Source organism: Phyllopteryx taeniolatus, chromosome 4 (genome assembly GCF_024500385.1).
Source record: "Phyllopteryx taeniolatus isolate TA_2022b chromosome 4, UOR_Ptae_1.2, whole genome shotgun sequence".
Taxonomy (NCBI): domain Eukaryota; kingdom Metazoa; phylum Chordata; class Actinopteri; order Syngnathiformes; family Syngnathidae; genus Phyllopteryx; species Phyllopteryx taeniolatus.
In genome coordinates this window covers 15,629,157-15,656,828 of record NC_084505.1, presented here as the reverse complement: position 1 = coordinate 15,656,828, position 27,672 = coordinate 15,629,157, and the positions used below count along the sequence as shown (strand labels likewise).

General features: G+C 39.7%; 1 protein-coding gene across 1 annotated transcript; it reads right to left on the bottom strand.

Annotated features, from left to right (window-relative positions):
• Positions 1-95: 95 nt before the first annotated feature.
• On the bottom strand, positions 96-27,475 carry chrna6 (cholinergic receptor, nicotinic, alpha 6). Its single transcript, XM_061769920.1, has 8 exons — positions 27,221-27,475; positions 14,956-15,095; positions 13,457-13,501; positions 11,176-11,285; positions 8,729-8,936; positions 6,341-6,943; positions 4,676-4,948; positions 96-3,427 (listed from the first exon to the last, which is right to left on the bottom strand). The coding sequence occupies exons 1-8, from the start codon at positions 27,276-27,278 to the stop codon at positions 3,302-3,304; spliced, it is 1,563 nt and encodes a 520-aa protein (XP_061625904.1). The 5' UTR covers positions 27,279-27,475; the 3' UTR covers positions 96-3,301.
• Between the last annotated feature and the right edge of the window lie 197 nt (positions 27,476-27,672).

The following is a 27,672-nucleotide window of genomic DNA, read 5'->3' as shown; positions in this document are numbered from 1 at the left end:
AGATTAACACCATATGCTTTTTGTTGGACGTTTAGGTGAACAAGAAATAAATCACAATGACAAAATATTACATTTATTTTTATTTCAGAGTTAAATGATTAGAAAGGCAAATGCTATTTTATAAACCCTTTGCACAATATATAAAAAATGCCCAATTAAATGTAATCCCTGCAGTCAGAACTACACATTTTATTACAATACACTGATGTCAATCCTGAATACTGCCGCTTACAGAACATCAAAAGTACATAATCAAAAGTGGCAAGTAAAAATAAGAATTAATAACCACTGGATTAGAAACAATTACTTGATGAACAAATGCAATGCTATTTTGGGATCAACCAACCAAGAAGATGGGATGCAATATTTACTGTGGCGAACCAATTAACATGTAGAACATTAATCATAGGGAACATTTGGAAACACATGGATTTTAATTACAAAGGAGAAACCGCCTGCCTTTATTCAATAATTGCTGGTACATCACAAAACTGACCTCTACATGAAAATGACTAAAAAAGGAGACGAGTGTGTGGATGATTGTCTCTGACTGCATGCAGCTTAATGAATCAGACTCAGTATGATGTACGTATGACAATCAAAGTCACCATCTGCGGTGTTGGCAAAGTTTATTTTCTATGCAAACTAGTTTGAAGTTCATTTCACCGTTCCAAAAAAAAAACTATTTCAGTTTTTAACTAATTCATCATTCCAAAAATGAACTAGTTCATATTGCTTTTTTTTCCTTCAATACGCAGCTGACAGGCTATTACCCTCAAAATACTGCTATTTCATTTCCCCATTGTTGCCACCCATTCAGTCCACACTAGTGGCCAGCTGCAGCTTTCACCCTACAAAACATGAGAAAAAAACTCCTTCTTGAATAGTGTTTTTTTTTTTTTAATGGGAAATTAAAACGAAAACAGGACTTTGTCCTAAATGTCGTTTGAACTGACAACAGCCAAAAAGGACAGATCGACGAATACACCAATGAACTATTTGCTTAATATTCAAACGTGCACGCAAGCCGCCACCCACTGGCGTTTGAGAGTACTGCAACCCATTAACTTCCATTCAGTTGTTTGCTAACCAAATATAAATGTCTGGTTTGAAATTTCACGAATTCTGCAGAAATATTCCAAATGTATGCCTTGGTGTCTGTGTGCCAACTTTACCGGTGCAGCTGCAAGACTTTGAGAACTGTTTGCCCTGATTTGAAACCCCAAGCAGCATGAAATGTGATTGAACCATAAGCAGTTGATTTGCCAAGATTAAAGTTTAAACAGTCATTCTATATGCTTGATCTATGAGTAAAGAGTACAAAGTTGGGAGTATTTTATATTAATGTATGATTTTAAACCCATTTCATGGGTCACAATTGTAGAATAGATTCAAGGTGATGGGTGCGGTCTTGTCTGGCCCTCGGTCCTCTTCGACACACCCCCCGGGTATTTAACCCCTGACTCTCGCCGCCTCACTCTCTTGGTTCTTAGCTCTTGTCTTGGTTCGTGGCTCTTGCTATCTGCTCCCCAGCTTCGGCCACCCCTCACACCTCCCCTTCCTTTTGTTGGGGCACGCAGCTCGGTAACCACGGGCCTTGGGGATGGAGATCCGGCTCCCTAGCCTCCATGGCTCACCGCTGCTAAGCCTCCAGAACAGTTGCTGCTGTGCTACCAGATACACTCCCAGCCAAACGTGAGTTCTCTGAACTTGCTAGTACATCCCGGAAACAGGCGGGGAGAGAGGCGGTTATATTCTCCCAACGAGGTGTGACGAACAACAATTTACCTTCCTTTGTCTCTTTTTCCAAATTAATTACATTTTTATTTAAACCATTATACGCTACACCAGTATGCCTCTAAAAGACTAGAAGAAACAACACATGCTCTCCATGTAGGTTAACTTGGTGGTGGTTAGCAATTGCTTCACCAGCAACTTGTCTTCCTCCATCCTCACCTGGTGTTTTCTCCTCTTGTCCGCTTTGCTCAGTCTGTCTATCGCTGCTTCTAGCGCCACTAAAAACGATCCATTTGTATCATCTTTTTGAATTGGCAAATACAAATGGTGGAGGCAAATATACACCCCGAAAGTGGTTTGAAGTCACTGCTCTTCTGTGTCTCTCTTGAATCAGGTTTAAGCGGTCAGATGACACAGTTAACTGTGAAGAATTTCGATTTGAAACCCACATCACCATATACTCCCACCTTTGTTGTCTAAATTTGATCTGTCACAAAAGTCAGCGTAAGCACACAAGCATTGCGTAGTGAGAAGTATAGCAGCCCAAAGGCCACTAAGAGACAAACATTCGTTGTAAAATATGTAACGAGATCAGTGAGTTTTCAGTAATGTGTGGGGCGGCCGTAGCTGATGTGTAAGGACTTTGGAACCAGAGGGTCGCAGTTCGAGTCCTGCTACAGACAAAAAGAAATAGTTGGAGAAATGAAAGTCTGTTTCCTGACTACTGTTGATGTGCCCTTGAGCAAGGCACTGAACCCACCCGCTAACTCAGGTGCAGTACAGTTTGCACTTTACTCTGACATCTCTACTAGCATGCCTGCAGGTGTGTGATATGGTTCTCTATGTGATGTGCAATAAAAATAATATATAGCAAAGTGAAAGTTGAATTCCCCCTTGAGGGATTATAATCCGTTTTATCAACCAAATTAAGTTAAGAATTACAACATACACGTGGTCAGCAGAGCCAGCAACAAGTAGTAATTTGAAGTGTTATTTGTGTCAGATTTTAACAATACAGGCGCCAGTCTAAAAGAGGTGCATACAGAAATTAGCCCTATTGCCTTGCCCTTTGACAACTTAAAATAGCAGTAGCTTTTGTAATTAATAATTGCACTACTATATTTTACACATTTCAAAAGAGTGGGCGCAGGTGACTGCATGATTAGTGTATAAATGTAGAATAGTGCAGAAGTCCAGCAATAGCCAGAACACTTCAGTTATTAAGCCACACTGTTGTTTAACTGATAATTAAAATTAAGTGTAGTGCTTCATTAATGAGTTGGAGAGTTTATAACTTTATAATTGCCATGTTTGGAAAATATTTATAAAGTCTTTATGAGGTGTCCTCATTATACCGTGGTATTGATTTGGGGGCAATTATGGTAAAATAATATGCAGCGTTAATAGGCATAAAATTAAGGCATTAAAAATGTGTGCTGCTCTCTGCCAAAAGCGAAACGAGTTGATCAATGAGTGCTGTTTGAGTCAATTTTTTTGTCTTCAAATGGATCATTTGTTCAGAATGGTCTTGTCGGGGTGGCAGTAAACCCTGATTGGTAAGAGGTTATGAGACGAATCCAAAAAGCGGTTGGACGAAGAGGCCCACTGTCCCCAGGACACACACTGTCACAAACACCCATAGGAAGATTCTGTCAATCACCATGGCAACGTACTTCCAGTCATCTTCCACCTGTGAACAAGATAAGAGACAAAACAAAATGAAAGAAAAGACATCAGTCTGGCTCGTAAGCATTGTTGGGGTTAAACATTTCATTTTGTTTAACAGAAAATGCTGTGATGGAAATCACATTCAAATCACAGTGTCAATAGAAGTACATGTGTTTTGGCATAGCTGTTGGGATGAATACCAGTTTGCATGTCAAAGGTTTATTCTGTCCTATGAGGGATTTTTTTTAGTTGCCTTATTTTAATCTGAAAGAGTGAGTAGGCGAAACGATTAAATTGTGTGGTTCAAAATAATACGATTGTTATGTTTTGGGACAGGCTGTAATCTGCAACATTTTAGTTCAGAGATCAAGCAGAGCTCTCTAAGGTGTGTTTTTGCTTTAATGCATTATGTATGGTGTTTCTGTGCAATATATCTTTGTATATAAAAAGCTAGTGTCCAAAGACAGGACTAATGTACTATGAGATTTAAATCTTAAATTCTGATATTTTCTAGAATGCTAAAGCTCACCAAAATTGAGCAAAACTGTGAAATGAGTTTTCAAATATATCAGAAGTCACCTCTATCATTTGTGTTGCTAGATTTGTCATATTGACATGATCAATTATTAGGTAAGAGTATCATCTTGCAGAGTTTAAGATCCATCCATCCATCCATCCATCTTCAGCTGCTTCTCCTCACCATTCGCACTCACTGTCACACCTACGGGGAATTTAGAGTTGTCAATCAACCTACCATGCATGTTTTTGGGATGTGGGAGGAAACCGGAGTGCCCGGAGAAAACCCACGCAGGCACGGGGAGAACATGCAAACTCCACACAAGCGGGGCCGGGGATTGAACCCCGCTCCTCAGAACTACGACCACCGTGCCGCCTAGAGTTTAAGATATCCTCCTTAAAAATATTAACTATAACGTACAGTAGCTACGCCAAACAGGAATGTGAACGCAACATGAGCTTAATCTATTTTATCCCAAATAAATGGGGACACTTTTTATGTAGCCATAGAGAAATATTATTGAAACCATGCTCCAACCATGCTACCACCCCGAGAAAAAAAAGATAAATATGTTCATATAAGAAAATTATTTCACCCCCCCCCCCCCCCCCCCCCCCCACAAAAGAATAATTCAACTAGATTTGATTAAACAAAAATTTCAAGTTATCTACCATTTCATATTATATTTTTAGCACACACATGAAACCTCTATACACGTGAAGAATTGTGTAGGCCACAAGGATAACAACTGACCTCTTTGGCTTTGTTTCGGCTCCTCATGTTCTCAGCTATGTATTTGACGCTCTCGATGGCCTGCTTAATCTCGGGTGACACAACAGAGAAGACCAGTACTGAATCTTTGCTCCGTGGACTCAGCTGACATGTCCTTTTTCCAGTTGTTGTCGATTCAGGACTTTCTTTCCCATTCTGGCAGGGACAAGAGCATTTTACCTCAGCGCAGCATTCCCTGGAGGACAACGTACTGTCCCCGAACTCCAGACAGTTTAAGGAACCCCCTCCAACCTGCTGGAGAGCAAAAAAATAAAGACACATTTCAGTCTCTTAACAATCACCTGAGATACAGAACATCTCAAAGAACAACATATACTCTATGCTATCAAAAAGAAACTTATTTTTACAATCTGCCTAATGAAGGTGTAGCCTCTGTAAACTGATATACATTGTGTACATTAAAACAACAACAAAATTGATAACAAGCCAGTATTTGATTAATGTAGTATTTAACAGCATAGGGTGGAGACTGACAAATAACTTACGTATAGCCATCATGCTATCAAACATTCAGATTAAGTGTGCAAATGCATACTATTATTGAGGGTTCCGATGTGTTAACTGCTTTACCACTGTATGCACTACAAAGCTCTTCAAGATCTCTGTGGTACATGGAGAGAAAAATCTCATTTATGACATTATTTTACATCTACCATCTAACAAAATAATATCTTTCTAAAAAGGTTTTATTTAGATGGGGATGCAAATCAATGTCTGTCTTATCAACTGATGCTTGATTGCTACCAGTAGGAAAAAACGTAACTTTGTTCTGAACATACCATTAGAATCATGATTTTACAGTGTTTTACAAAAATGTAATAGTGCCTTTTTTTAATCTTTCATCAGTGTTTCTCTCTTGACGTTCTATTACTGTGGACCTGCTGATTCTTCCTGTTCTTTCTGGAAGCCTTTGTACCAAGTTGCCATGAGAACATCAGAACTGTCATGACAGCAGGATGTTTGTTGTTGTTGCTGTTGTTTGATTTGTTTTTGTTGGAATTGGAACACAAATGACTGTACTACAAATTCTGACAAACAGCACAAATTAAATGTGATCCATCCATTTTCAATAACACTTGATTAGTGCCGTGGGTTGACTGGAGCCTATCCTTGAATTTGTGGTGGGGTAAACACTGGACTGGTCGCCAGCCAATCACCAAATCAGGCACAAATAGACAAACAACCATTTTACCGAATAATCACACCTATGGGCAATAGTTTTTGGAATTTGAGAGTAAGCCGGAGTACCTGAGAAAACCCACGCAAGCACGGGGAGAACATGTAAAAACTGCACACAGAGTTTAGATTTGAACCAAGAGGCTACTTGAAGGGCGGATGTGCAAACCGCGCCAACACCGTGCTGCCAATTTGACCAGTTTTAATGATAAACTTGTAAACTCTGAATTTGAATAGTAACAGTTGATATTTATGTGGTTTAGTGTTGTGGTCAGAATAGAAATTAGATTTGTTTTCAAAAAACACACCGGTCACTAGGAGAGAGTTCTGTCGTTTTTCTTGAATGAAGCCTACTTTAGTTGACTACCTCTATTTAGTAGAGGTACCTCTTTTAGACACATTGTGACTTCACACTCGCAGTTATCCACTAATGGATGAGGGAACTCTTGCCTGGGTCAAGTTATTCGTCCTCTTCTTCCCTCCTCGGCCTCCTCCTCCCCCTCCAGCTCCTCCTGCCTCCCCACTGTTCTCCAACCCTCCGGACTTGCCGTCTTCATCAATTGGTCTCCGCATCAACATAAGCCTCGGCAGCACTTTAAGAAACACTGAGCGCACCCAACTGGGCATGGTGTGCGTCACAGGAGTGCGGTAGTGCACGTTCAATACGAAAACCGTAATGACAATGCTGAGTGTGACGAAGATCATGGTGAAGAGCAGGTACTCTCCAATCAGCGGGATGACCAGAGATGTGGAGGGGATGGTCTCGGTGATAACAAGTAGAAATACAGTGAGGGAGAGCAGGACGGAGATACAGAGCGTGACCTTCTCTCCACAGTCAGACGGGAGATAGAAAACCAGCACTGTGAGGAAAGAGATGAGGAGGCAGGGGATGATGAGGTTGATGGTGTAGAAGAGTGGCAGGCGACGGATGTAGAAGGAGTACGTGATGTCCGGGTAGATTTCCTCGCAGCAGTTGTACTTGATGTCGTGCTTGTAGCCTGGAGCGTCAATGATCTCCCATTCGCCACTCTCCCAGAAGTCTTTGAGGTTGACCTAAATGATGGCGACAAAGCTGTAGTCGGACAATGAATTACGATATCTGCCTGGCTCAACAGTCCTAATTTGGATCTATGTCAAATAACAGTACTTTGAGAGTCCTCCCATATATGCCTAAACTTTGCTCTTGAAGGTACATGCATTCTGTACTGAAGATTGAAAAGGAATGTGATATCACTTTACGATAAGGGTACCCTTCTTAATTTATAAATAAAAAGTGAATCCTTTATAAGCCATTTAGAAATTTTACATCGAAGTATGGCATATTTGGAATGAACGGACGACCTACACAGTTTATATCTTTATCTATTATGTTAAATCTTCGATCTTGCAGTCATTATTAATTTTTCAACCACTATATATATATATATATATACTATAAAGTATATACATTTGTTTTGCAGTGGTACCAAATGTGTTTTAAAAGGCCTTTTAGAAGATCTTAAGAATTATTTCCTGCTACGTGGCGACATGGCTCAGGTGGTAGAGTGGTTATCTCCCACCCTGAAGGCTGTGGATTGAACCCTCAACCATGTCGAAGTGTCTTAGAGCAAGATACTGAATGATACGTCATCAGTAGGTGAAGAAGGAGACAGTGTTAGAGCGCTTTGAATACCTTGAAGGTAGAAAAGCGCTGTACAAGTGAAAGCCATCTACTTTAGTTAAGTTTTCTGAAAGTCTGTTTAGTTCTTGCACAATCCTGCTGTCTAACAAGCTTTCAGAACAAACTTAACCAACAAGGCGAAGATAATATTCAAGTTCAACGTGGTGTCAGATTTTGTATCAATATGATGGATGGATAATAAGATGTTGCCAAATTTAAAAAAAAAGATTGCATGTATCTGCAAGATGTTCATCAATGTTATTGCTCTCTTGAGAATGTGACTACAAGTCCTTATTTCCCACCAAATGGTCATGTTTTATATTACCAATGGTCTTGCAGTCATTAGCAACTATGCTACCAGTCTAGTCGGCCAAATGTGTACCTCCCCTTCCCAAAAGTTGCCAAACAAAAGATGGAAAAAGGAGCTTTCAAGACAGGTGGGAGGCAGATTATCTGTTCTTGACAATTTATTCATTTCAGATCTACAGATTTTATCTATTTAAATAAGAAACCAATATCATTGATGTGTCTTGTATTGCCCATTTGATTTATCTTGTGGTTGTAATATTAAAGTTTGCTTATTCCAAAATCTGTTGTTGTTTTTTTTTCATATGATAAGGTTTAACATAACATATCTGGACAGAAGGGAAAACATGCCCATTTGCTGTCAGTTTCCAATAAATATTGAGTTTGGGCTGCAACTTTGTCCCAGTTTTTAATTTTGGCCCACTGTGAATTTGAGTTTGACACCCCTCATTTAGATGAAACAACAGAAACAACTGCAAGAAGTTGGTGGAAATTAGATTGACATGGATGTCATCAAAGTCATTTTATCAGAACTGGGAATTGAATGAATATATTTTTTGCTAAATAGGTTTCTACAACTGTCTGAATCCTTGTCTTTCTAGCACAATATAGTTTTCATTTTTCTTTTGAACTGATTGGTCCATAATGGATGTGATTGTCAGAACGTTCATCCAATCAAAGTTTTTTTTTTTTTTTTTTTGATAGGTAAAAATATTGCGTACATCATGTTAGCTGACGTAGTGTGTGAAGTAGTTTGTCCTTAATGATACCTTAATACCACACCACTTCAGTATTTAGATGTCCACATGCTTCAGAAAACAAAGATCAAATTCTAAAAACAGATAAACTCAAATACAGTCCCTAGCACTGACCTTAGACCCAATAAGTACCAGGTCAATCTTGGCTTTGTCATATGTCCATGAGCCAAACTTCATTGAGCAGTTCTGATAGTCGAAGGGGAAGTAGGTGATGTCCATAGGGCAGGAGGATTTGAAAATTGCGGGAGGAATCCAGGTAATGGTTCCGTCAAACTTCAGCAGTGCCTTGGTTTTATCCTCCACCAGGAAATCCCCAACAGCACTGTATATAAAGTGGATGTGTATGTGGAGCAACACATGGTAATGAAAGTTGACATGGTAATGAAAGTTTGGGGAAACATGTTACAAGCGTATGTGGATTTGAAAAGGACGCACAGATTAAAGGATGACAGAAATGTCAAATATTGAAGGAGGAAATGAAAACAAGGAACACAAGAGGGGGAAAGATAAAATAGGTGATGTTATAAAAAAATAAAAAAGAAAGAAATTAATAGGATTAAAAGAGTTCATCCTCACCAATCCGACGAATATTGGAACTCTAATTAGAGTAGACAATAGGCTAGGCATGAAAAATCAATGAACACTTAAATGAGTTTGTGCTTGACGGTGAACATAAGAAAATTATTTCTAGCAATTGCTATCTCTGTCAAAGAGGCTCATAAAAAAGATGTAGAAGTGCATTCTTAGTGTGAATTGTAAATAATTAATTTGAATATACAGTCTTCTTATTTTCCTTTCGGCTTGTCCCTTTACGGGTCGCCACAGCGCGTCATCCTTTTCCATGGAAGCCTATCTCCTGCATGCTCCTCTCGAACACCAATTGCCCTCCTGTCTTCCCTCACGACATCCATCAACCTTCTCTTTGGTCTTCCTCTACCTCTCTTGCCTGGCAGCTCCATCCTCATCATCCTTCTACCAATATACTCACTATTTCTCCACTGGACGTGTCCAAACCATCGAAGTCTAATCTCTCTAACTTTGTCTCCAAAACATCAAACCTTGGCTGTCCCTCTGATGAGCTCTGTTTTATAAACTTTGCCCTTCATTCTAGCAGAGACTCTTCTGTCACATAACACACCTGACACCTTTCTCCACCCGTTCCAATCTGCTTAGACCCGTTTCTTCACTTCCTGACCACACTCACCATTGCTCTAGACGGTTGACCCTAAGTATTTAAAGTCCTCCATCCTTGTTATCTCTTCTCCCTGTAGCCTCACTCTTCCCCCACCACCCCTATCATTCATGCACATATATTCTGTCTTACTTCGGCTAATCTTCATTCCTCTGCTTTCCAGTGCATCCCTCCATCTTTCTAACTGTTCCTCCACCTGGTCCCTGCAGATCACAATGTCATCTGCAAACATCATGGTCCACGGGGATTCCAGTCTAACCTCATCTGTCAGCCTATCCATCACCACTGCAAACAGGAAGGGGCTCAGGGCTGATCCCTGATGCAGTCCCGCTTCCACCTTAAATTCGTCAGTCACACCTACAGCACACCTCACCACTGTTCTGCTGCCCTCGTACATGTCCTGTATTATTCTAACATACTTCTCTGCCACTCTAGACTTCCGCATGCAGTACCACAGTTCCTCTCTGGGTACTCTGTCATAGGCTTTCTCTAGATCTACAAAGACACAATGTAGCTCCTTCTGACCTTCTCTGTACTTTTCCATCAACATCCTCAAGGCAAATAACGCATCTGTGGTACTCTTTCTAGGCATGAAACCATACTGTTGCTCGCAAATACTCACTTCTGTCTAGCCTCCACTACTTTTCACTTTTACTTTTCACCTCCAAGACATTCTTACCTAACTCTTCTTTTAAAATAACCCCGACTCCATTTCTCTTCCCATCAACACCATGGTAAAATAATTTAAACCCTGCCCCTAAACTTTTAGCATTACTGCCTTTGCACCTGGTCTCCTGGAGACACAATATATCAACCTTTCTCCTAATCATCATGTCAACCAACTCCCGAGATTTTCCTGTCATAGTCCCAACATTCAAAGTCCCCACATTCAGTTTTAGGCTCTGTGCTTTCCTCTTCTCTTTCTGCCCAAGAACCCGCTTTCCACCTCTTCTTCTTCTTCGACTTCGACCCACAGTAGCTGAATTTCCAACGGCGCCCTGCAGGTTGACGGCTCCGGTGGCGGAAGTTGTTAACCCGGGCCACGACCAATCCGGTATGGAATTCTTTGGATGAAGGCTCATATTTGTTTGGCAAAGTCTTAAGCCGGATGCCCTACCTGACACAACCCTCTGCATTTATCCGGGCTTGGGACCGGCCTACAGTTTGCACTGGCTTGTGCCCCCCATAGGGCTGCATTAATTTGAATATACAGTCGTAAAGTATATGTTCTTTCTGGAGAAATGTACAGAATGTGGCACCACAGGCTAAATAAACAATGTTGTTGTCCAATGAATCTCGTCATTTAAATCTCATTCAGTGCTTGCATGAGTGGTAACCACGTGACAGATAAGGGGGATGACGGGCTCACTTATTGTAGAGAACGATGTCGGGTCTCCAGATCTTGTTTGATGGCACTCTAATGAACTCAATTCCATCAAACTCATCTGGCATCCATCGCAGCTTGTAATCATTCCAGATCTGAAAAACAACAAAAGAGGTCAATGACCGATCTGTTTTGTTGTCAAAGCTGTAGGCCGTGATGACACCCTCCTGTACACGAAAATCTTAAATTACATATCAATATTGCACACATTCGTTTTCAGAAGAAATATATTTACAGACAGAAACAAAAAACTATGATGAATATTTTATGCATTAAATGCATGCTTGTAGTATAGCCAGTGTGTAACAGTGAAGACAAATAGTGTGTAACAGTGAAGACAAATAACCAATTTTTACCAATCTGTAGACAGTACCAGGTCAATAAGTAGGGGTTGTGTGAGTATCTTATAAACACAAAAAGAGGATTCACTCGCTATTCTGTCAACATACCTATAGGTAACATTTCATGAGCCATGGATCCATTAGTCTTGGCCATTTGCATGTCATTAAAGAGGAAGTCTTTCATTAGCAAGGCGGATTAATACCTGGTAGCGACCTGAGAGCCGTTTAATTAACCACTTCATGCTACATTGTCTTTTCCATTTATCTGGGATTATGTTTATCTGGAGATTAAATTCCTGGTAGGGTGAGCAGGATATCTTATTGTTTAGAAAACATCACTGATTCCACACTGATACAAACATAGAAGTGCTTCAAATACTGTAAACTGATCTTCTTATGTCTCATGCAAAATACATCACTAGCAAGGAGGCTGTGAAAACACATCACAAATTTCACAGGGTAAAATCAACGTAGACGTACAGTCCCCTCCAAAAGTATTGAAACGGCAAGGTCAATTCCTTTGTTTTTGTTGTATACTGAAGACATTTGGTTTTCAGATCAAAAGATGAATATGAGACAAAAGTTCAGAATTCCATCTTTTATTTCATGGTAGTTACAGCTAGATGTGTTGAACATCTCAGGAAAGAGCACCTTTTGTTTGAAGCCACCCACTTTTCAAGTGAGCAAAAGTATTAGTAATAGTTGTAAAAGAAAAATGCATCCAAACTAATTGGGAGAAGCTTGATCATGCAACAAGGCAATGAGCCAAAACACACTGCCAACACAACAAAGGACTTCATCAGGGGGAAAAAGTGGAAGGTCTTAGACTCGCCAAGTCAATCACCGGACCTGAACCCAATAGAGCATGCATTTTACCTCCTGAAGAGGAGACTGAAGGGAGAAACCCCCAGAAACAAACAAGAACTGAAAGAGGCTGCAGTAAAGGCCTGGAAAAGCATTTCAAATGAAGAATGCAACAATCTGAAGTCAATTGGTCAAAGGCCTGATTCAGTTATTGCAAGTACGGGTTATGCCACCAAATATAAAATGTTACTTTAATCATGTCTGGTCCAATACCTTTGCTCACTTGAAAAGTGGGTGGCTTTTGATCTTTTGATCTGAAACCCAATGTCTTCAGTATACAGCAAAAACAAAGGAATTGACCTTGCCGTTGCAATACTTTTGGAGGGGACTGTAGATTGTGATTATGAAGGATCAGCAAATACTGTTGTTGAAGAATGAACTGAATACTGTACAGAATCCACCAGAGTTGCTACACTGGCATCATCCACTATAATTATCTTCTTAAAAATAGACAGCTGTGACACTACAAACAAAAGAAGCCTTTACAGAAAATTTTAAGTAGAGCGAGCAATCGCAGCACCAGCCTATGTTCTGTTGAATCGTATGAGCATGAAACAGACATGTACTGTACACAGTTTAAATCGTGGCTCCAATGTAATGCTTTGATAAGGCTCATATCAGGAGCACTTTAACGTACATATGAGATGAGAGTAAATTGGCATTGGAATGAGTCAGCAGCAGTGTGAAGTCAGGAGGTCAGCGTATGTGTTTAAAGATCTGCTAGGAGGCAATGCGTGACTGTACATGTTAATGCTATCATTGATCGTACAACCTCGACTGCTGTGTTCAACATTTCCGTGACAAGTGGAGATGACATGACGGCATTTATGGAGAAAGGCTTCTGAAGCATTAATAGTGATGTTTCACACTGATTAAAATGTAGAGCTGATGTTCACATCCTTTTCTGTGAATCCTAGTAAGTAAAAGTAGTGTCTTTGTACCAGAGAAACCTTGACATCCCACCACTATTAATGCTTCAGGCTTTCTCCCCAAAAAATTTGTGCAAGTCTACACTAAGAAAATGCTATAATAGTTTTATCCAATTGTGTGCGTGTACTTACATGCCTGAGCCACAAATTTGTTTCCATGATCTGATTGACCTCATCCTGCAGAGAAGCAGAGAAGTACTTGACCTTGTGTGTTACTTAATTCAAAGTGAGTCAAATATTACATATGGATTTAAAAGGAGAAAGAAAAAGCCTGCTGCTTATGAAAGTGTACTATAGGAGGAACTGATGGACAGGAAAGATCTGACTGTGTCAATAATAAATGGAGGGGTTAAAGGTGTCACTTGGCCTATATGGTCGAGTTTTAGAAAATGGCAAAATATTATTGATGATTTTGTATGTTTGTATTTGTATTTTTGCTTCCGCAGTAGTGATTTATTTGCAAAATGTATTTGCAAAACTTTTTTTTCCACTTCCGATCTCGCTATCCTTGTTCTGAGTCCACTCTGCCAAGTTGACCAAAAAATAAATAAATAAATACAAAGTGAAAGTGTTTTGGCTGCCTCCATGGTGTCCTCAAATGACATCCATTCTTTTTTTAATGCTTTTTTTTGTTGTTTAAATCAACAGAAGGATTTTTCTTTACCTCATTGATCATTCTATGCTGGGCTCTTGTTGCTATCTTTACAGGATGGACACTCCTTGAGAGAGTAGCAACAGTCCTGAACTTACTCCATTTATACATATTCTGTTTTACCACATGGTAAACATAGGGCAATGCTTCTTGAGAATAGAAAACTCAAAACTGGTGTGTGTTTTATATATTTATTTTGCTAGGCCAGGACCTTCACCCATCTCATCACATTGAATGGACTCTAGGTTGGCTGACTCCGGACTTTGAGTAACTCGTGGAAAATTCATTAGAGGGGTATATATGTACTTTTACAGACCCCTTTATTATGAGTCACAAATTACAGCAACAGTAATGTTAAGTGAGATTATTAGTGTACAGAGTTATGGTTACTTGTTTCATTACTGACTGATACAAGTGGCAGTTTAGAGAAGGACAGTTCATATATCAACACAAAAGAGACTATTTATTCCAGTCATCCTGTTTTGGAGACGATTCTCATACAGTCGACATACTCTACGCATCTTTGCTTCCAAGTTGGTTGATTCCCCTGAAGCTTCACATCAGTCAAGTCTGAAAAAAATCCTCAGCAGGCGATTTTCTCCCCCTTATCTGAGGCTTTCCTTTCAGAGCGGAATTGCTCACTTCTCCAAGGAATATTCAGCAGCGATTTAGATTTAATGTACGCGTTTTATGTGAAAAGCCGTAATATCTGAATCTGTCAAATTGCACTTATTAAAAATATACTATTAAAGACAACTGTACTACGACATTGTTTTCTCCTGCAGCTTATCTTTTACATTTCCAAGGAAATTAACACAGTCTGAGGGAGATATCTCACAGAATCAAATGTTCTATCTTATGAAGACGCATCAGGTGTCACTAAATGCTGAGACATACTGTTTGTTTTGACCTGCAATACCATGATAGGAACCCTTTTATATAATTAATAATGTTCAACCAGTGTGTAGGTTTAGCTTACAACTTTGACCAGCTGTGAGATGGAGACTTCAAACTCCACCGTGACAGGGTCTGAGACGTTTTCCACTGGTCTGATGAACTGGTTGTACCTCCTGAAAAGCTTTCTGAAGAGGCGGTCTTCTGCTTTAGATGCATGGCAGTCTGAGGGTGCAGTGAAAAAAGAGAGAAGCAAGCCGAGAGCAGGTATACTTGAAACTACATTTGATAAAACTACATCTGAATTTAGAATGGATAATTCAGGGGATGCTAATGAGTAACGTAATCACAGGCAGACATCACAAGAACCACCCAAGTGAATGTAATTTCCTCGAGTCCTGTGAAAAGATGTTTTGATTATAAGTGATGTTGATCCACTACCTGAGTCTCCTCACATAATACATTTTCTTCTCAAATCATCAGAGGTATAACTCAGATTTTTCTACATTGGGTGTCAAATTCTTACACATATGCTATTTTTGTTCATTTTCCTAAATAATCAATGTGTTTTGCATTAACAATTACATCAGCTTCTATATCAATCTGGACTTTATTGACCAAAACCACCCTGTAGATGTGCCAGCACTTCTCAAAACACGGTATTCCGATTCATACTACATTACTGGAAAAAGAATAAACATATTAATAGATGATATTCGTCCGCCATTTTAGAATCAGAATCACAGTCGCACTAGCCGCTAATAATGGCAACTGGCAATTATACAATTTTTAAACAATGACAGCGTAATTAATTAGTGATTTTTTGTGTGTGTGTCTTGAACTAGCGATTGAATGTGGCTTTGGTATGGCGTTGTGTCGATGTTCGTGGCAACATTATGATGGGTGTGTAAACTAGGGTCATGCCAGCCTCCTGTCAAAGTTAAGCCAGCCACCGCAATGATTGTTCATTCTACGCATTGCGAGAACACCCCGCCAACAAGCTATGAGGTCCCCCTTCCAAATTAAAGCCCAACAAGGCATTGTTGCCCATGTAATATTTGGTTGACTTTTATTTTGAAGTTGGCCCGGAGTGCCAATCGGTGATTAATATGTTAAAAAATATATATATGAAATCAGGAAGGGGGCAAATACTTTCATGGCACTTTAGACAAACAACCATTGACACTCACATACACGCCTGTGTAACTCCACACTGGAAGGCCTGCGCCTGATTCAAAATCAATGTAATTGCTTGGCACGTTGGTGAGGTGGCACCTATAATGTATCTCCTTTAAATCTTGGTTCCATTGTATGGTGACAATATAAAATGTCAGGGAGAAATTACATTCAAGATCCATCTACACCACATTGACCTTTTACCCTGAACTGAATCACATGACTGCTGTGAGTCTCACAGCCTCCATATATTTAAATTTAGCTCTGAATTAATTTGAAGGCCACCAGCTGATCTACTGAGCCAGGACCCCCAGCAGTGTTATGCCAACTTTAACAAAAAAATCTCATCAATTCACACTTGCACCATTGCTGCAGGAATAGTGAGCCAAGCTCTTAAAGGCCCCATATTTTGGCTATTTAGACCTGCATAGACCTGCACTCACTAACATGGACTTAGTATACAAATGTAAATTTAATTATTTTTAAAAAAAACATCTTGGTTTTGTCATACGAATGTCCAGAAAAGACCCCTCTGAAAGCTACTTCTGTTTGACCCAGTTTTTGTCCATATTTGGCTAAGACCGCCCCCTTTCCTCTGATTGGTTGCCTCCGTGTAGAAGACCTACGTACTTGTGAGAGCACACGTGTTTTTTTTTATGTCGACAGACTTCGTTAGTGATGTAGATAAGCTCAAGAAATTTGAATGACCTCATTTCAAGCCTTTCAGCAGAAAAACGTCTGGAACTCAGGAATGTGTGGGCGATTTTAATTCATATTTCACACTAAGACAATATGACATCCCAAATACTAGAAAAAAATGATTTGGTAAAATATGGGACCTTTAACAAATTTCTTTTGTTTTTGTAAAACAACTGTGACAATATGGCTTCTTCTCACAGTCTGACAATTTGGCAGCTGTGAGGGGCTATCATGTTTATCTACATTTTTTATTATAATTTACCTTTATAAATGCACCAGTCTTTGTCTATATACCTCTTAGTCTATATATCTATTCGCAGTTTTGCCCGTGTAAGGAGAGAGACAATTTGTGAACAATTGCAGTTTGACCGGCGGCACGGTGGCCGACTGGTTAGAGCGTCAGCCTCACAGTTCTGAGGTGCGGGGTTCAATCCCCGTCCCCGCCTGTGTGGAGTTTGCATGTTCTCCCCGTGCCTGCGTGGGTTTTCTCCGGGCACTCCGGTTTCCTCCCACATCCCAAAAACATGCATTAATTGGAGACTCTAAATTGCCCGTAGGCATGACTGTGAGTGCGAATGGTTGTTTGTTTCGATGTGCCCTGCGATTGGCTGGCAACCAGTTCAGGGTGTACCCCGCCTCCTGCCCGATGACAGCTGGGATAGGCTCCAGCACCCCCGCGACCCTAGTGAGGAGAAGCGGCTCAGAAAATGGATGGATGGATGCAGTTTGACCTTTCAAGATGTGTCAAAACTGTAGTTAATTAAAAATTGGGAGAGTTCTAGATCATTAGCACCAGCAGTGATCTGAACTATGACGTTTGAAATATTACAAATAAATATTGGTACAAAGAATTAAAGAATTCCAGGAAGATCTTCAGTTTTCCTTCATCTGTGTAATATCATAGGCTAAAATAATAATTGCAACAACAATATTACCACTACTACTAATAATAATAATAGTAGTAATAATAATAAAAACATAATGGTATGTGCAACAGAAAACATTATTTTACTGCTGTTAAAAATAACAATCCCAAGGACCTACATCTTTAGAAGTTTTGAATCCAGTTCTTTAGATAATTAAACAAAATGTCAAACCCGATAAACATAAACCCGATATCAAATGAATCAATGAATATAAACGAAACAAGTAGAAAGTTTCCATGCAAAAAAGTAGAAGGTTTCCCTGCACAGTTTGTTGTCTTTAAACAAGTGAGTCATAAAAGTGACCATATCTGTTGTTGGTGCAATCTCCCTACTCTTCCTCCTACAACCCCTATGCTCAGTGAAACACTAAAAAAAATCCTCACTGTCTTTCCCTCCCTATTAATATCTAGATCAATATCCTGTATACATCAGCAAGGTGGCACCAAAGTGTGCGGAATGAGAGGAGGTGAAGTGAGCAAGCAAAAAATAAGAGCAAAAACTGAACAAGAAAGTAAGGATTGAAAAGATATGATATGGTGTGATGTAGAGGTCTACTGTTTAAGAAAAAAATATAATGGATTGCCTCAGAAACTCTCACACAATTCAACTGAAATTTTCTCCAGAAACTCCTTTAACAAATACTTTAACAGTTTATATTTGACTAAAGCCAAGTTTGAAAGTTTTAATATGTAGTGTACATCTTACACAAAACTCAGCTTTATGTCTATTAGTGTTTGTATTTTTAAATGTTCATTTGGGACTCATGTTCTGGAAATATTTCTTTTGCTCCTTTTAAAATTCTCCTCAGCTCCACCTGCTTCAGGTTGTGTCCCACCACTCAGCTTTTTTCCTGATGGGGGGTTGGAGGGGTTGTCTGCTTAATTAAGCTGCTTGGAGTCAGTTAATGAATGTCGACATATTGGAAATGGCAAATCGTAAAGTGAAGTCAGCATAAGTACATTGCTTAACAAATTTATTAGACGGCCACCACCTAGTTCATCTCAGAGATCATCAAGCATGATGAAGTGCTTTAATGCGGACACTATCATATACAGTGAGCTCTTGACGTTTGAACATTTTGAACAGGAACGAAGAATTCAAAACTAATTTCAACTTTTACTGACTAAAATTGAGGGGACTGCAGTTTGAGCTCTTGATTGATTGGTTGATAGACTGAGCTCTCAGGGACTTACATGGTGGATCAAACGGAGAAATGTGAGCAAGGGAGCATTAACGACGACGATCCACCAGATTCGGAGAAGCAAGATATTTCCCATTTATGGCCTTATAAGGAGAATTGCTTGATGTTGTCGGCCCCAAGAATGTGTTGTGTCTTACGCTAGCCTAAAAACCACAGTAAGGTGTATTTTTGAAATTGGTAATTTAGCATTTCTTTGTTAGTCAGTTCATAATGTGAGTAAAGCTATGGGTCCATGTTATTTTAATGCCATATAAAGAAAGCTTTTTTTTCTTCCTAGTACCAGCAGTATAAAAGCTAATAAACGAAGGAGACTATTTTTTGTGCAAAAATGGTTCTGTTTTTTTATATTATTATAGTAGTAGGAGAAGTAGTAGTTGTAGTAGTAGTATCGTATATGGTTGACAGTAAAAAAAAATGTTTTGCTTTTTACGAGGTAGTAAGTACATTTCAGAATGTTTACATTTTACTTTTACTTTAAAAAAGTAATTGAATCAGTGCTTCTATTTTTACAAGAGTATTGCTTTTACATAAGTATCTACATAGAGTGTGAGTACTCTACCTGCACCTGTATGCTACATTTAATAGAAAGGTGAGATTAAGGTCAGGTAAACAAGTGATCTGTTATAAGTAAAGATTGAAATATTGTCATCCGAAAAGTTGACTGGAGCAAGTTTGAGCCAATTGAATAGTACAGAAGGTGTTCACTGGATAATTACACCGTCGTGGTGCATCATTTTGTGAAATTATAAAGACAGAGCTGCTCTTTGATCTCTCCCTTACAAACACAAATGCACACATTGGACACGGTTTGCATTGCACATTGAGAACCATCAAATACTTAATTCCATCCATTCCATTTCTGCACCGCTTATTCTCACTAGGGTCTAATTATGACAGAAAATTATCTGCAAGTTATAAGAGACAATCAGAATCACCAACTCTTCCTGTGTTGTTACTTTTTAGTCTACAGTTTGATTGGCCGGGTTCCATCGACTGTCATCATAACGCAAAGACTAGCACATGACCTTGCTGTCAGGGACATAATACAGGATTAGCTCTGATGCACTACTGAACACACACGACTGAAACATATGTATCAGAATATTATATCGGTGCTTTTCAGTATGATGTGTGTGAGAGTGTTTCAGTCATGTAGATTTTTTCACTAGTGTCTACAAGAGCATTTCATTAGTGTGTCAAAGAGGCAATTCAGTTGTAAGGGAAACCCTTCCGTTTCTTCAAACCAAAACGCGCCTTTTCACAGTATTTCTGCCCAACAGCCAGAAAATAGCTTAATGAAAGCAGCAACTTTACTTCACATTATAGTGCTGTCAGCGGAGACCTAGTTGCTCTTTTCGTCCAGACATGGAGCACACTGTCACCTATAGTTCCCGTCATGAGAACTTGTGCACCAAAGGTATGCTCTGTGTGTGTATATATATATATATATATATATATATATATATATATATATATATATATATATATATATATATATACACTCACTGGCCACTTTAGTAAGTATTTATCTATCGCATTTAATTTAACGAATCGAAATAAATGCAGAATTTATCCTGGTCCTATCATTTATCCTTCTACAAATAAATGAAAAATGTTTCCTCTTCGATTAAATGAGACAGCACAGATTTACCTACATAAGTCTGCTGACGGAAGTTACAGTATAGGTGACTGTGCTGCTGAATAACATCAATGGATTCATAGGCAGATGTGAATTTGACCAAATATTTAGTGAAAGATGCTTCCCATCCATCCATCCATCCATCCATTTTCTGTAGCGCTTATCCTCACTAGGGTCGCAGGCGTGCTGGAGCCTATCCCAGCTATCTTCGGGCGAGACACGGGGTACACCCTGAACTGGTCACCAGCCAATCGCAGGGCACATATAAACAAACAACAATTCGCACTCACATTTACACCTATGGGAAATTAAGAGTCTTCAATCAACCCACCACGCATGTTTTGGGGATGTGGGAGGAAACCTGAGCACCCAGAGAAAACCCACGCAGGCAAGGGGAGAACATGCAAACTCCACACAGGCGGGGCCGGGATTTGAACACTGGTCCTCAGAACTGTGAGGCAGATGTGCTAACCAGTCGCCCACCGTGCCACCTGTAGTGAAGTACTTTAGCCAAAACACAAGTTGGCTGTAAGCAAGGAATGCATAAGTAAAAAGGTGGCATCATTAAGGGAAATTTGATGGACATGGATATTTGTGCGTCATTGGGAAAAAAATCTGCATGAGCATGTGTGAACTCAGCACATACTGTATCTACTGTACACAAAATTCAAACATGTTTCACCAGTATGATTGATTTAAGAGCTTTACGTCCTCTGTTCCGTTCATGACACAAACAGAAGTAGCTGTCGGTGGGGGGCTTTTCTGGACACTCGCATGACAAAACCAGTTTTTTTTTAAATTACATAGGAAATTGACAATTTTATACGAAGTCCATGTTTAAAAAAAAACAACTCCTGGGCAGAATGGGGTGCATTTTCACAGTCCAGCGCCTCAAATTCAGCAAAGTTTCCTATCCTTGTTTTCTGTGGTTGACTGAACTGTTTTCACGTGTCCTTTTCTAGTTTCCACTTCCTGATTGTTTCCACCACTTTTAAACAGTCAGACTGCCAATGACTGACTCACAGCTCAAGCATGTTACTGACCACAGTCTGTCGCAATATTATGGCATCTGATAAAAGAGCTTCATCAAAACTTCACAATGCTCAGTTTGGGTTGACACTTATATTGGTATTCATTTAAGGGTTATTAACTTATTTTATTATGTTATTGGTAGTTTTTTTTTTTTATACAGCACTTCTATTGGAGCTCATTCTGCCAGGGGTTCCCAATAAAATGTTCAGTGAATGTCATTGGTGAATGACTGTGACTTATATAATAATATATATAAATCTATAAATTCATCTTTTATGATGCAAAAACTGAAAACAACCACTTTTCTCCCCTGGCCGAATAATAGGGCTACATTTTCTCAGCCCTCTCCTTGATGTTATCTGGTTCCGCTCATAATGCCAGCAGGGCTCACGTTGGAATGAGTTGAAAGCATCTGTGTTGACTTGCTGCTTATTGAACAAACACACATGGCATACAATCTGACATTTTTGCTCTCTTGCAAAACACAATTACAATAAAGCAGCTTATGTTAAAATACTACAGAGGGGAGAATAGAAAATGTCCTGAAGTGCAAAGGATGCTCATTTTATGTCCTAAAATGTACAATATGAATTATTCAACATAATGTGCCGAAGCTGTCAAACCTTGCAGCACGGGTTTCTTGAAGTGTAGATCTCATGAGGGATATTTAAGTCAGTCAAGCATTCAGGATTGGAGCTCAACTTGGATCGCAAGAAGAACAATTGTTCCGGATGGGTGTCATTCAGGAGGAGGATGAGGAGGGAAGAGGAGGAAAAGCAAGCCAGGGAGGAGAGACACGCACTTATGAAGGAGATGAGTCCTTACTGTGTGAAAGCCTTTTAGGCTTCATTCTCTCTTGAGTGTACAGAGGCTTTTAAATGAGAGACAGAAAGTTGAGTTCTTATAAATGCAATGGATGTGTCAACTCTCAATGTCTTTAAGATAAATGCAGTGTGAGTAATAACAACTTTCCCGTTGGGAAAGGAGAACACTATGTATTTAAAATGGTTAAAGAAAGATTCTATGACATTCACAGATGACATAACACGTCACCCATCTATTACAGAAAGGAAAATCTTTTTTTTTTATGCTTTCACAATGAGCAGGTGAAAAAGAAATTGCACAAATTTCCCTTGAGAAACACTCGTGCCAAAAGTGGGTTCTTTCGACTATGTAACATAATCATTCAACCTTTACAATTACATTTTTCTTCCACTATTCTGCACATTATTTGCTCATTTAGTGCAAAAAGTGTAAATGAGAGCAGTGTAAAGGTCATATTGTTTTCTCTGGGGGTTAGGAGGGGTTTTTTTGACCATGAAACCATCACAACCAGAACTCCATTCTGTGATTTGTTTTGGGGGAGGATAGGGTAGTATTTGGTTAAGCGTAGCGTTAATAAAACACGCCTTTAATGAGAGCTGTTTATGAGATATTTTCGACACATTTGTCGATGAGTCACTTGGTGCTTAGCCATGCCCCTTCTGTTCTGTGTTCTGCTCTATAAATGTTCTGGTGATATAATCCTTGTTAGCGCACAGCTACACACGCACACACACACACACACACACACACAAAAAACACGTACCATTGTTGTATTGCACTGTTCACTGACTGGCTCGTCAGTCATGCATTCAAAAACTGCACATAAACAGGGTCTCATCTGCATATATTAAAACGAACATGGACTTGAAATGACACATTTGAAGAGGCACTTTTAAGAACTTTTGTACGGTATTTATAATATTACATTTGAATCACATATATTGTCATATAAGTTTTCATTTCACTAGAATGATCCTCCTGAAAAATCAGTCTTGACGATGAGCTGATGGAATAATAACATTTACATGTACAATGGGGCAAAAAAGTATTTAGTCAGCCACCAATTCTGCAAGTTCTCCCACTTGAAAATATGAGAGAGGCCTGTAATTTTCCTCATAGGTATGCGTCACCTATGAGAGACAAAATGAGAAAAGAAAAGAAAAAAAATCACATTGTCTGATTTTTAAAGAATTTATAAGCAAATTATGGTGGAAAATAAGTGTTTGGTCACCTACAAACAAGCAAGATTTCTAGCTATCACAGACTTGTAACTTCTTCTTTAAGAGGCTCCTCCGTCCTCCACTCGTTACCTGTATTAATGGCACCTGTTTGAACTTGTTATCAGTATAAAGGACACCTGTCCACAACCCCAACCAGTCACACTCCAAACTCCACTATGGCCATGACCAAAGAGCTGTCAAAGGACACCAGTAACAACGTTGTAGACCTGCACTGATCTGGGGGCTCCATGCAAGCGCTCACCCCGTGGGGTCAAAATGATCACAAAAACGGTGAGCAAAAATTCCAGAACCACATGGGGGGACCTAGTGAATGACCTGCAGAGAGCTGGGACCAAAGTAACAAAGGCTATCATCAGTGACACACTATGTCGCCAGAGACTCAAATCCTACAGTGCCAGACGTGTGCCCCTGCTTAATCCAGTACATACTTTTACTTTACTTTTAATACTGTATACCTTTTACTTTTACTTGAGTATTTATGTTAAGAAAAAAATGGTACTTTTACTCCATTACAATAAAAAATGCCGCTCGCTACTTTTATTTATCAATTATTGTTTTTTTATCAACTATTTCGTGTGTGACATATCTGTTTCGATGACAACTTCGACTTCCACATTGGCCGCTGTTTGCGCCAATCCAATTAAAGCGCTATGGATGTTTAAGTCTAGTTCACCAATCAAACAACACAAGGAAGTCACATGACCTCACACATCTTCTATTGGGCTTCCCGAGCATAGGTAAAACACAGGATAAGCCATCCCGGCTAATCAACATGCTTACATGGCGACCATGTTTTAGAAAGGTCATTGAAGACAACGGACGTGACTTGTGTTTACATTGAGACGAAGAAAAAACACATCTTTCATGTATTGTAGTATTTGTCTGGCACTGTCTGCCTAAATGTTGACATTTCAGCCCACTTCTAACTTGAGAAAACACCTTGTGGTTAATTGCAGATGTTTTGTTGTTGCTTTGGCCGTGCATATTAGCCCACATTCGCCCTATTTTATCACAAATACCTGTAAAACATGCATTTCTTGGTGTATGTGGTCATATTGCACACACTGTACACACACACACATCTGAATTTCCACATTTGCATTTTTTTTTTTTTTTATTATATTGATGTTCATGCGCTGATTAAAATCATCGAAAGTTACTCACAATTTACTCAGTACTTGAGTAGTTTTTTCACTGTGTACTTTTTACTCTGACTCAAGTAATTTTTTGGAGGAATACTTTTTACTTGAGTCACATTTTTGTCATGTAACAGTACTCTTACTTGAGTACAAAATTTGGTTACTCTAACCACCTCTGTCCATGTAAAGGAAAGAATGAATGGGGCCATGTATCGTGAGATTTTGAATGAAAACCTTCCATCAGCAAGGGCATTGAAGATAAAACGTGGCTGAGTCTTTCAGCATGACAATGATCCAAACACACTACCCGGGCAACAAAGGAGTGGCTCCGTAAGAAGCATTTAAAGGTCCTGGAGTGGCCTAGCCAGTCTCTAGATCTCAACCCCATAAAAAACCTCTGGAGGGAGTTGAAAGTCTGTGTTGCCCAGCGACAGCCCCAAAACAACATTGCTCTCGAGGAGATCTGAATGGAGGAATGGGCCAAAATACCAGCAATAGTGTGTGAAAATCTTGTGTAGACTTACAGAAAATGTTTGACCTCTGTCATTGCCAACAAAGGGTATATAACAAAGCATTGAGATGAACGTGGCGGCACGGTGGACGACTGGTTAGAGCGTCAGCCTCACAGTTCTGAGGACCCGGGTTCAATCCCCGACCCCACCTGTGTGGAGTTTGCATGTTCTAACCGTACCTGCGTGGGTTTTCTCCGGGCACTCCGGTTTCCTCCCACATCCCAAAAACATGCATTAATTGGAGACTCTAAATTGCCCGTAGGCATGACTGTGAGTGCGAATGGTTGTTTGTTTCGATGTGCCCTGCGATTGGCTGGCAACCAGTTCAGGGTTAGGCTCCAGCACGCTCGCGACCCTAGTGAGGAGAAGCGCCTCAGAAAATGGATGGATGGATGGATTCTTGAGAACGCAGTAACTAAACAAGACAAATGAATGAATAGGAAGCCCAGACAGCACGCGTGCTGCAAATGCTAACGAAAACAAGCATACATGACGTCATGCCGCGTGACTCTCACAATGAAATGTGGATGTTTTTGTTGCTGCTGTAATTAAAGTCCTTATTGTCACGTTGTCACTGTTGTTTCTGTGTAAGTTAACAGTGGTTCTTGGAATGTATACCCCTTTTAACTGTCATATACGAATTGTCATAGATTTTTTTAAAATCGAAAATTATTATTTTTTTCATGACAACTATTGAATATCTATGGTGACTATGGTGTGATGATGACAGAAAACAAAATAAATGCACACCTTCCATCCCACTGGCTCTACATGGAATAAACAATTATGTGCAAAGGCTGATAAACCATAAAATCTCCATGTGTCACGTGGTATAGATGAAACACTTGATAATAATGTATCAATGCCCTTGCAGCCAAATGTTTACATTAACGTTTTGAAATGCCACCACATAATTACACTCTCTGTCACGCAGAATATTTGCCGGTCAGATGCAGGCTGTCCGCCTCAGTTGTGGACACTTATAAATAAAGCAGAAAAAAAAAAACCTCTCACTCGGCTGCACACGATCAACCAACCCTCAGTGCTTCTCACTTTTTCCTTAGTTGAAGTCTACAGTTCAGCCACAAGAGACTGCTGTTTTTCAAAACCATCATTCATTTATTTAGGCATGTACATAATAATGGGTTAATTGATTGTTAAGAATGATGTGCTTATTGTTGAAGCAATTGAGGCAGAATGGAGTGCCCTATGGGTTACAATCAGCTGAGGCCCCGTGGATTTATTCAACTATTTTGTGGTGTAAAGGAGTTCAGAACATCCAATTAAAAATAATATTCAAAACCATGATTAATTATATCATCACTTTTTGATAGTGCTTGTCGTCTTTAGGGTCATGAGTGGGCTCGAGCCTCTTTCAGCGGACTTTGGACGAAAGGGGGAGGTTGGCGGGAGCCTGAGGACCCAGACGAAAACCCTCACGAGCACGGGGAGAACATACAAGCCAAGATTTGAACCCAGACCCTCTCGACTGTGAAGCAGACGTGCTACCTTTCCACCATGCTGCCTTAAATGAGTACCATCAATACCTAAATTCCCCAAAAGAAAAGAAGGTCATATTGGAATGCCCCACCCACTAACCTCCCTCATTAGCTCTAAAGAGGGAATTAGATCCTGTAATCTGTATGTAGTTTCCTGAAATCACGCCGCATGCCCCCAAAACAACATTTGCATTCATCAAAATTCATTTGCCTTCAGTGCATTTCATTTTGATGGCCTAGTTAACATCAATTATCATCCTCTCTCCAAAAAAGAATAATGTATTAGTCTTGTCTACAGCTCGCATCAAATCAGTAATTGGCTACTTACACTCATATATACGTGGTACTTTTCTGGACAATACCAACCTTGTTTTTGACTTCTCATGACTTAAAAAAGTCTAGTCCATCTGTAGTCATCACTTACTCTGTAGGCATCTAATGCACTGACAAATCCTTCTTACCTTGTGTCACCAAACCTCCAAGAAGAAAAAGCAAAGTCCATTTTACAGCTGGATACATCTCTCATCTGTCTTTTTTTTGTTTGTTTGTTTGTTTTTTTTGCCGCTGTCCTTCACCTTTCTTAGGGAATCAGTACAGTTCAATTTGATGAGAGAAGACAAGTGGAACTGTTGTCGCGTCGCTTGTCCAGGAGCGCCGGTGTGGATTTGCCGGCTCCTTACTGAACCAAACTTGACTGAGCTTGTCCCTCCTCCTCCTCGTCCTCCCCCTCCTCCTCCTCCTCCTCATGTCTGCTGCATCCCTGCGACTCGCTAAACACACGCACGTACAAACACATACAGTACACACACGCATGGGGGGGAAAAAATCCCCTTAAGTTTAACCTAGTGAAATCAAACATTATAATAATAATAGTAATAATTGAATAGTTTCCCTGTATCACTGTATGAAAAAT